Raw genomic sequence first — 11,690 nt, 5'->3', positions numbered from 1 at the left:
CCCCCCCCCCGCCGCCACCATCCATGGAAGAATTGTCTTTCACAAAACCGGTCCCTGGTGCCAAAAAATTAGGGACTGCTGCCCTGTTTGGTTTTATCCTCTCCTACAAAGGACAGGCTATGTCCATGTGGCAGGGACATGATCAGAAAGGTCCAAGGTTCTGATTCTTCTAGACCCATAACCCAATGGACAAGATGGGATCATCCCGGTCAGCTTCAGGAAATATCCAGGTGAAGGGCCTGCGTTGGCTTTGCATGGGTCGTGTACCATCCTGATGCCTGGGGCCAGGGATGTTGTGGCACTAGAAGTATGTGTGCTGGGAGTGGGTGTGGAGGTGGGCAATGGGGAGAATGCTCAGCATACAAAGATTACAATTACCATTACCTTCAGCTCAGAGGACTTTATGAGAACGAAGTGAGATGCTATATGTAAAAACATGCATGTGGTGCTTGCCCGCAGACAGTGGACACTCAAATATTGGTTCCCTTCCTTTTCCTCTCTTGATGACTTAAATTCAAGAAAGGATGTTTAAATATGCTGATCTAAAACACAATTCTAATTAAACCCCCTGGATATTTGGAAAAATACATAAAATTGCATCTGTGTAGATTATCTACTTTTGCTCCCTCCTTCACCAAATTTAGTGATTTGGGGATTTGATTCCTTGGCTTAACTTATCTATGATTACTACACCACTTTTTCAAACTATAAATTTACTAGTTGAAACAAAGAAATTCTTAAAGATTTTTTTCCTCATTAGTTTTAAGAAATCTTTGAGAGTAACATTTTATTGAACTGTACCTTGTTGATTTACAGGCAAGTCACTCGATTTCTTAGCATCTGATTTTTCTCATTTATTGAAAAAAAGGTGATGCTAATAGTATCTGCCCTGCCCATCTCATAGGATTGTTGTGAAGACTAATTTTAGGTAAAATCTCTTTGTAAAATGCAAAGATAGAACACTAGAATTAATAAAAGCCTTTATTCCTGTAAATAAGCTCTTTAAGAAGGAAAGAAGGAAATTTCCCAAGTTGGTTCTATGTTCTTCTATGCTCTGGTATGATCTTGAATGTCTTTGGAAGCAACGTCCACGTGGTGTAATTTCAGTGTTCTCTCTAACAGAAGCAGAATCATGTGTGCCTCTGAAAATTCCAACCCAGTCACTGCTGCAGGATGTGGCAGGACGAGCAAGAAAAGAGAAAGTGAGGCTACCTCACTATTTGCTGAGTTCCAAGCCCAAGTCTCAACCTCTCAAAAAGGTAAAACAGACATGGGAAGAAATTTCCCAGAGCCAGTTAGCATTTTATATATTCCTGGTTGATTGAGGCTATTGATTTCCAGCCACTGTGTACTACTATTTAATGTAAGAACCATCTCAACGTGAATCCCTTCAGGTCACACAGAGATAAACCAGGGCAGTGCTTTGCTGGAGCCAGCTTACATACACTCATGAGAGAAACTTTATGAGCCAGCTGTTAAATCATCATTAGCTTGCAGTCAGCCACGCTGGGAGTTCTTATGCCATAGAAATCGGCAAATGCTACTGATAAAGGCTCTTTTCTGAGAGCCAGTTTACCAGCACACTGTTGGCTGAGGGGATCATTGGGCACCCTTCTCATGACTCTTAGGATAAAATCCAGATGACCTAGCATGATTCCAAGGCATGGCTCCATTTGCTTTTCTACCCTCACCTTGTCTCAAACTCACTACACTTCACCCATTGTGGACTTCTCTTAGTTCTTTAAAAGCATCAAGCTCCTTAGAGCCTCTAAGATTAAGATTCCATCTCAGTTCTGTTGTAAAGGTTTCCTTGAGCCCACCAATCAAGCTTTGGTAGTTATCCTTTAGAAATTTCATGGCACACTGTGTTCATTACCATCAGAGAAGGTATTGCAATGTATATAAGTGACATGTGATAGAAATGCTTCTCAAACTTTAATTTGCACGTGAGTTATTTGGGGACTTTGTTAAAATATAGATTCTGACTTACTGGCTCTGGTGTGGGGCCTGAGATTCTGCAGTTTTAACAGGCTCCCAGGTGAGGTCAGGAAATAACAGCATAGGACAACAGCTCTCAAAGCATGATTACCTGACTGGCAGCATTGGCAACACCTGAGACCTTTTTATAAATGCAAATTCATGGGCCCCATCCCAGATGTACTGATGGAGAAACTCTGGGGTTGGAGTCAGCAATTTGTGTCTTAAGGAGTCCTCAGTAGACTGTGCTCCTCTCCAGAGCAGGTTTTCTTTATCTTTATAGACACTTCCCCTCCCCACCTACCTACTCTCTACTCCACCCCATCCCAGACTTACTAATGGAGAAACTCTGGGAGTGGAGTCAGCAGTTGGTGTCTTAACCAGTCCTCCAGGTGATTCTGATGGGAGCTAAAGTTTGATCATAACTGGCACAGAAGAAAGAGTACAAACTTTAGAATCAGGCAAACTTGAGTTTGAAACTTTGCCACCTAACACTTGAGCAAGTTAACTGTCTTTCAGTTCTCTAAACTTGAGCTTCTTTATCCTTAAAACAAAGCCTAAAATACTTCCTTACAGTGCTGTGGTAAGGATTACATAGACCATAAATGTTCATTTCCTCTCCCAACCAAGCAGTTATTGCTTTTTTTTTTTTTTTTTTTTTTTTTTTTTTTTTTTTTTTTCGCGGTACGCGGGCGTCTCACTGTTGTGGCCTCTCCTGTTGCAGAGCACAGGCTCTGGACGCTTAGGCTCAGCGGCCATGGCTCACGGGCCCAGCCGCTCTGCGGCATGTGGGATCTTCCCGGACAGGGGCACAAACCCGTGTCCCCTGCATCAGCAGGCGGACTCTCAACCACTGTGCCACCAGGGAAGCCCAGAGCCTTTTCTTAAAATTGAAATATAGTTGACATACAATATTATGTTAGTTTCAGGTGTACTACATAGAGATTTGACATTTGCATACATTATGAAATGATCACCACCATGAGTCTAGTAACCTTCTGTCCCATACAGAATTAGTACAGTATTATTGACCATATTCCTTATATTATATCCCTGTGCCTTATTTATTCTATAACTGGATGTTTGTACCTCTTAATCCCCTTCACCTATTTTGTCCCCCCTAATCCCCTCCCTTCTGGCAACCACCCATTTGTCCTCGTATCTCTGAGTCTGTTTTCATTTTGTTTTGATTGTTTTGTTTTTTAGACTCCACATATAAGTGAGATCACACAGTATTGCCTTTTTATAAAATTATTTCACTTAGTATAATTCCCTCTAGATCCATCCATGTTGTTGCAAATGACAAGATTTCTCTTTTTATGGCTGAGTAATATTCTGTATACACACACACACACACACACACACACACACACACACATACATACATACATATATATCACATCCTCTTTATCCATTCATCTGTCAATGGACATTTAGACATACAGGTTGCTTCCATACCTGGGCTATTGTAAACAATTCTGCAATGAATATTGGTATGGATATATTCTTTCTAATTAGTATTTTTGTTTTCTTCAGGTAAATACCCAGAAGTGAAATTGCTCATTCATATGGTAGTTTCTGTTAATTTTTTGAGGACCTTTCATACTGTTTTCCATAATGGCTACACCAATTTACAATCCCATCAACAGTGCATGAGGGTTCCCTCTTCTCCACATCCTTGCCAACACTTGTTATTTGTTTTCTTTTCAATGATAGCCATTCTGACAGGCGTGAGGCAGTATCTCACCGTGTTTTTTTTTTTTTTGCGGTACGCGGGCCTCTCACTGCTGTGGCCGCTCCCGTTGTGGTGCACAGGCTCCAGACGCACAGGCTCAGCAGCCATGGCTCACGGGCCCAGCTGCTCCACGGCATGTGGGATCCTCCCGGACCAGGGCACAAACCCGTGTCCCCTGCATCGGCAGGCGGACTCTCAACCACTGTGCCACCAGGGAAACCCCTCACTGTGGTTTTGATAGGCATTTACCTGCTGATTAGTTACTGCTGAGCATCTTTTCATGTGTCTGTTGGCCATCTGTATGTCTTCTTTGAAAAAAGTCTATTGAAGTCCTCTGGCCAGTTTTTAATTGGGTTGTTTGGCTTTTTGATGTTGCGTTGTTTGAGTTTTTTGTATGTTTTTATGCTAAGCAACTGTTCATGTTGTCTGTTGGCCATCTTTATGTCTTTGATAAAAATCTTACTCAGGTCCTCTGATCATTTTTTAATTGGATTGTTTGGTTTTTTGATGTTAAGCTGTTTGAGTTTTTTGTATATTTTGGTTATTAACCCCTTATCAGATATATTGTTTGCAAATATCTTTTCCCATTCAGTAGTCTACCTTTTCATTTTGTTGATAGTTTCCTTCATGGTGCAAAAAGTTTTTTAGCTTGATGTAGTCTCATTTGTTTATTTTTGCTTTTGTGTCCCTTGTGTGAGGAAACAGATCCAAAAAAAGTTACTAAGATTGATGGCAAAGAGCGTACTGCTTATGTTTTATTCTAGTTTTATGGTTTCAGGTCTTACATTTAAGTATTGAATACATTTTGAGTATTTTTGTATATGGTGTGAGAGAGTAGTCCAGTTTGATTATTTTGCATGGAGCTGTCCTGTTTTCCCAACACCATTTATTGAAAAGGCTGTCTTTTGCCCATTGTAATTCTTGCCTCCTTTGTCATAGATTGACTAACCATAAAAGCATGGGTTTATTTCTGAGCTCTCTATTTTGTTCCGTTGATCTATGTGTCTCTTTTTATGCCAGTACCATACTGTTTTGATTACCATAGCTCTGTAGTGTAGGTTGAAATCAGAGAGCATGATACCTCCAGCTCTGTCCTTTCTCAAAATTGCTTTTGTGTTTCCATACAAATTTTAGAATTAAATCATCTAGTTATATTTGATCTGGTTCTGTGAAAATTGCCTTTGGTATTTTGATTGGGATTGCATCAAATCTGTAGATTGCCTTGGATGGTATGGTCATTTTAACAATATTCTTTCAATCCATGAGTACAGTATATCTTTCCATTTATTTGTGTCATCTTCAATTTCTTTCATCAGTGTCTTATAGTTTTCAGAGTACAAGTCTTTTACCTCTTTGTTTACATTTATTCCTAGGTATTTTATTCTTTTTGATGCAATTGTAAATGGGATTGCTTACTTAATTTCTCTTTCTGATAGTTCATTATTAGTGTATAAAAATGCAACAGATACAGATATCTGTATATTGATTTTATAACATTCAACTTCGCTGAATTAATTTATCAGTCCTAATAGTGTGTGATTTTTTTTCTAGATCCTAGAAAATTTGCTTTATCACATATCTATCCTTATATCTATCCATTAATCCATCTTGTTTTGGGTGTACTTCAAAGTAAATTGCAGAGATTATTACATTTATCCCTAAATATTCTAACATACATATCACTAAGTAGAGTTCAATATTTGTTTATATTTTTCCTTTGATCTATAATATAAACACATACAATAAAATGCACAAATTTTAAGCATGTATTTGCTGAGTTTTGATAAATGCATATACTCATGTAACTCACATTCTTATTAAGACATGGATCATTACCAAGTTCTAATAGTTTTTTGGTAACATCTTTAGGATTCTTTATATATAGTATCATGTCATCTGCAAATAGTGACAGTTTAACTGCTTCCATTCCAATTTAGAGTCCTTTTATTTTGTTTTCTTGTCTGATTGCTGTGGCTAAAACTTCCAGTACTATGTTGAATCAAAGTGGCAAGAGTGAGCATCCTTTTCTTGTTCCTGATCTTAGAGGAAATGCTTTCACCTTTTTATCATTGAGTATGATGTTAACTGTGGGCTTGTTATATATGGCCTTTATTATGTTGAGGCATGTTCCCTCTATACTCACTCTGTTAAGATTTTTTATCATAAACGTAGATGTTGAATTTTGCCAAAAGCTTTTTTGCATCTTTTGAGATGATCATATAATTTGATATACCACTTGATCATGATGTTTGAGGGTTTTAATGTATTTCTGAATATAGTTTCCCAATACTTTGTTGAAGATTTTTATATCTATATTTATCAGTGATATTGATGTATAATTTTATTTTTGTGGTATCTTTGTCGGGTTTTGGCATCAGATTTATGACAGCCTCATAGAATGAGTTCAGAAGCATTCCTTCCTCTTCAGTTTTTTGGAATAGTTTGAGAATGGTAGGTGCTACCTCTTCTTTAAATGTGTGGTAGAATTCACCTGTGAAGCCATCTGGTCCTGGACTTTTGTTGGGATTTTTTAAATTACTGATTAAGTTTCATTACTGGTAATCAATCTGTTCATATTTTTTATTTCTTCTTAATTCAGTCTTAGGAGATTATGTTTCTAGAAATTTATCCATTTCTTCTAGGTTGTCCATTTTATTGGCATATAATTGTTTGTAGTAATTTCTCATGGTCCTTTTTATTCCTGTGGTGTTGATTGTAACTTCTCTTTCATTTCTGATTTTATTTATTTGGACGCTCTCTCTCTCTTTTCTTGATGAGTCTGGCTAAAGGTTTGTTTTGTTTATCTTTTCAAAGAACTAGCTCTTAGTTTCATTGGTCTTTGTATTGGTTTTATGGTCTATATTTCACTTATTTCCATTCTCATCTTTATTATTTCTTTCCTTCTCCTAACTTTGGGTTTTGTTTATTCTTCTCTTTCTAGTTCCTTTAGATGTAAGGTTAGGTTGTTTATTTGAGATTTTTCTTATTTCCTGAGTTAAGCTTGTGTCGCTCTAAACTTCCCTCTTAGAACGGCTTTTGCTGTGTCCCATAGGTTTGGATCATTGTGTGGTTGTTATCTGTCTTTAGGTATTTTTTCCTGTTTGATTTCTGCAATGATCCATTGGTTGTTTAGTAGCATGTTGTTTAGCCTCTGCATGTTTGTGTTTTCTGCAGTTTTTTCCTGGTAGTTGATTTCTAATCTCATAGTGTTGTGGTTGGAAAAGATGCTTGATATGATTTCAGTCTTCTCAGTTTCATTAAGACTTGTTTTGTGGCCTATTATGTGATCTATCCTGGAGAATCTTCCATGTACACTTGAAAAGAATGTGTATTCTACTGTTCAGGGATAAAATGTTCTGTATGTATCTATTAAGTCCATCCACTATAATTTGTCATATAGGCCAGTATTTCCTTATTGATTTCTGTCTGGATGATCTGTCCGTTGATGTAAGTGGGGTATTAAAGTTGCCTACTATTATTATATATTATTATGTAACTGTGAATTTCTCCCTTTATGTCTGTTAATATTTGTTTATGTATTTAGGTGCTCCTATGTTGTGTTCATATGTATTTACAATTGTTATATCTTCTTGTTGGATTGATCCCTTCATCATTATATAATGTCCTTCTGTGTCTCTTGTTACAGTCTGTTTTAATATCTACTTTTTCTGATATAAGTATTGCTACCTGGGCTTTCGTTTTGTTTTCAGTTACATGGAATGCCTTTTCCCATCCCTTCACTTTCAGTCTGTGTGAGTCTCTTGTAAGCATCATATATATGGGTCTTGATTTTTATCCATTAAGCCACTCTCTGTCTTTTGATTGGAGCATTTAGACCATTTACATTAAAGTAATTATTGATAGGTATGTACTTATAGACATTTTGTTAATTGTTTTCATGTTGTTTTTGTAGTTCTTTTTTGTTCCTTCTTCTTTTAGACTCTTCCCTTGTGATTTGATTACTATCTTTAGTGTTATGTTTGGATTCCTTTCTCTTTTTTGTGTGTGTATCTATTACAGGTTTTTGGTTTGTGGCTATCATGAGGTTCATATATAACAACATATAATCATATATATGATTATTTTAAGTTGATAATCCCCTAAGTTTGAATAAATTCTAACAACTCTTCATCTTCCCCCCCACACACATTTAATGTTTTTGATGTCATATTTTACATCTTTTTGTTTGGAATATCCCTTAACTATTCATTGTGGATATATATAATTTTATGCATTTGTCCATTGACCTTCTGTCCTGCTGGCTTTATAAGTGGTTGATCTACTACCTTTACTGTATGTTTGCCTTTACTAGTGAAATTTTTCCTTGCATAATTTTTGTATGTCTAGTTGTGGCCTTTTCTTTTCTGCTTAGAGAAGTCCCTTTAGCATTTCTTGTAAAGCCAGTTTAGTGGCGCTGAACTCTCTTAGCTTTTGCTTGTCTGTAAAACTGTTTGTCTTTCAAACATGAATGGTAACCTTAACAGGTAGAATATTCTTGGTTGTATGTTTTTCCCTTTCATCACTTTGAATACATCATGCCACTCCCTTCTAGTCTGCACAATTTCTGCTGAAAAGTCAGCTGATGGTCTTATGGTATTCCCTTGTACATAACTAGTTGCTATTCTCTTGCTTCTTTAAGATTCTCTCTTTATCTTTAATTTTTGCCATTTTAATTGCCATTTTAATTTCATTTAATGTGTCATGGTGTGGACCTTTTTGAGTTAATCCTGTTTGGGACTCTCTGTGCTTCCTGGACCTGAATGTCTGTTTTCTTTCCCAGGTTAGGGAAGTTTTCAGCTATTATTTCTTCAAGTAAGTTCTCTGCCCCTTTCTCTCTCCATCTGGGTCCCCTATTTGCAAATGTTAGTATGCTTGATATTGTCCCAGAGATCTCTAAAACTGTCTTCATTTTTTTAATTGTTTTTTCTTTTTTTCTGTTCAGCTTAGGTGATTTTTTACTACTGTCTGATCCATTCCTCTGATCCATTGCTGATCAATTCCTCTGTATCATCTAATCTACTGTTGATTCCTTCTTGTGCAGTTTTTATTTCAGTTATTGTATTCTTCAGCTCTGTTTGGTTTTTCATTTTTCTAACTTTTTGTTGAAATTTTCACCATATTCATTCATTTTTCTCCTGAGTTTAGTGAGCATCTTTATGATCATTATCTTGACTCTTTATTGGCCGGATTGCTTACCTCCACTTTGTTTAGTTCTTTTTCTGAGGTTATGTGTTGTTCCTTTGTTTGGAACATATTCTTCTGTCTCCTCATTTTTCCCAATTCTCTGTGTTTATTTCTAATGTTGGTTACATTGCCCAATCTTGGAGAAGTAGCCTCATGTAGGAGATGTCCCATGGGCCCAGCAGCATGCTCCCCTCTGGTCACCAGAGCTGTGTAGTCAAGGGATGCCCTTATGTGGGCTGCAGGTGACTTTCTGTTGTGGTAGGGCCTACTACTGTGGGCATGCTGGGGGCAAAGCTGGCTTTGGCTTGCTGGACGGCAGGGTAAGCTTCCTGCATGCTTTGCTGCATGGTCTAGTCGGGGGATGTGTGGGGTCAGAGTCTTTTTATTATCTTGGGAATGCAAAATAGAACCATTTTATTTTGCTTTATTGCTTTTTTTCTCAATGCAAGGTGCAAGATTCTGTTGGAGGAAGAGTGAAAACATCCTCTGTTGCATCTGCTGCCATTAATAATGTAAATTCATCCCCCTTTGGATTCCATCTTCTCCCGCCCTCAGTGACGTTTGGAGTGCTCGAAGAAGGACACACCTATGCAACCACTGTAAAGCTCAAGAATGTTGGAGTGGACTTCTGCAGGTGAGGCCAAGGCTCCAAGTGTATGCTCAGGTCATCTTCCCCTACTCTGTGGCTTTTCTTTGGTCAATGGACAAATGCGTAAAATTATATATATCCACAATGAATAGTTAAGGGATATTCCAAACAAAAAGATGTAAAATATGACATCAAAAACATTAAATGTGTGTGGGGGGAAGATGAAGAGTTGTTAGAATTTATTCAAACTGTGGAGATTATCAACTTAAAATAATCATATATATGATTATATGTTGTTATATATGAACCTCATGATAGCCACAAACCAAAAACCTGTAATAGATACACACACAAAAAAGAGAAAGGAATCCAAACATAACACTAAAGATATGTTTCTTTGATTGCCTACATCAGTGAATGTTTATTGAACTGAATTGTAATTACACCCGAACTCTTGAATCTTAACATCATTCATTCAATCATTTGCTCACTAATTCATCCATTCATTCATTATTCAATAAATTAGTACTTACCAAGCCTCAACTATAGAGTAGGTATTTCTTTGCCTTTCCATTAATTTTTATCCATACTTTGGTTAGAAGCACCTCAAGACCTGATCTGTACTAGCAAAAAATGAAAGGGAAGTTGTACAAGTGTTACAATAACTAATACACAAAACAATAACTAATGCACAAAACTTGAAAGTCTATTTCTCAAATCTACCACCAACTATAATACCAGCTAACATTGGTTGGCACTTTGTGATCTAAACATGATTTTAATTACATTAATTCTGCATAATTGAGGCAAAAAGGAAAAATAATTAACCCTTAATCATCAGGGTCATTTTGACACTGATGATGTGACTTGGAATTATAAACAAGTACCTTAACTCACAGCCTGTACTCTGAATAGAAAATATACTGTATCTGGCATTAAGTGACAAGAAAGTCACCTTAGCCCTTCATTTTCAGATCAAAACCAATAGAATTTTAGAGTGTGTAGAAACTTAGAGACTATTATATAAAGGAACAAACTGAGTAACTTGTTTTAAGGTCTTGTAGAGGCTGCAGCAAGGGTAGATCTCAGATTTCCTGAGTACCAGCTCATTGGAGCACCTTGCTTTACCAACACAGCTGTGGTCACTGCTTCTTGCGGGAGATCAGTCCTTCCCACTGGGTCAATATACCACGTATCTATGCCAAGACAACTCCCAATCACAAAATCTCCTCTATACTATTTTGAATTAAGCTTCAGGATTATGTCAAGTTTTTTCCCCCCATAAAAATGGGATACATGTTTATTTCAAGTGTGGAGTTATTCTCAGGGTCAGTAGCAAGTTTGAGAATGTTTGTGATTCTAAATTCAGGATTGGAAGTCAGATGGAGCAAAGCTACAGGAGCATCTGATTGAAAAGATCACCGTCCCATTTTAATTGAGGTGAATTCTCAACTTCAGGAATCACATTTACTTCCTCACAAACAACCTGATGAGGGACCCAAGCCACCAGATCAGACATTATTGTTTATTTAGGTTGTTGCCACAAAGTGGGTAGGGAGAAATGGAGAGTCAACCTCAAACGAATTAAAACCACCCATTGCAGACCCTGTGTGTCCAGTACAGAATTTTAGTTTTATAGAGTTCAGTCCTCAGCTTGTTCAACTCAGCCACCACAGGGCAGACAGCAAAGTGGCTGGTAGAGGGAGTGGAGTAGATGGAGGTAGGCTTCCCTTGGCATTTTAATTTACTCCAGGTCTTTAACCTTCAGGCAGAACCCACAAACCACAGGAAGGGGAAGAGATCAATAGGCACCACGTGTGAGCACCGGGCTTTTCAAGTTCACCAACATTATCTGAGCCTTTTCTGTTTCTCTTCTCCCCAGACTTGCAAACCCCCATACCATGGCAGAGAAAGACTGGCTCCCATGCTCTGCTGCTTTCCAAAGGAGCCTTTATTCTTCAGCTTAATGACCTGGCAGTCAGTATGTGTGTTCACGCTGGCGGCTACACTGCAGTGCACGCGCCAGCCAAACCTTCGCCACCTTCTGCCCAGACCCGAGCTGCTCGTCAGCATCCGATAACAAAGGGTTGAAACTCAGGTTGGAGTCAGTTTGACGCCGATGAAAACTGTTGGAAAGGCAGTTGTGAAACAGGCCCCAGATTCTTTTTCCAACTGGATATTGGGTTGTTTTTCTACTAGTCTGGA

The 11,690-nt window shown here is 37.8% G+C and overlaps 1 protein-coding gene across 1 annotated transcript in view; it reads left to right on the top strand.

Moving 5' to 3' along the window:
* SPAG17 (sperm associated antigen 17) overlaps positions 1–11,690 on the top strand; it is a 227,316-nt gene that overhangs the window by 209,665 nt on the left and 5,961 nt on the right. The window contains exons 44-45 of the mRNA XM_007461630.1: positions 1,123–1,259; positions 9,346–9,530. Coding sequence (XP_007461692.1) covers positions 1,123–1,259; positions 9,346–9,530 — 322 coding nt within the window. The remainder of the gene's footprint in view (positions 1–1,122; positions 1,260–9,345; positions 9,531–11,690) is intronic.

This window comes from Lipotes vexillifer, unplaced genomic scaffold (genome assembly GCF_000442215.2).
Source record: "Lipotes vexillifer unplaced genomic scaffold, Lipotes_vexillifer_v1.1 scaffold858, whole genome shotgun sequence".
Taxonomy (NCBI): domain Eukaryota; kingdom Metazoa; phylum Chordata; class Mammalia; order Artiodactyla; family Lipotidae; genus Lipotes; species Lipotes vexillifer.
The sequence above is the reverse complement of the archived record's forward strand: the minus strand, read 5'-3'. Positions and strand labels throughout refer to the sequence as shown.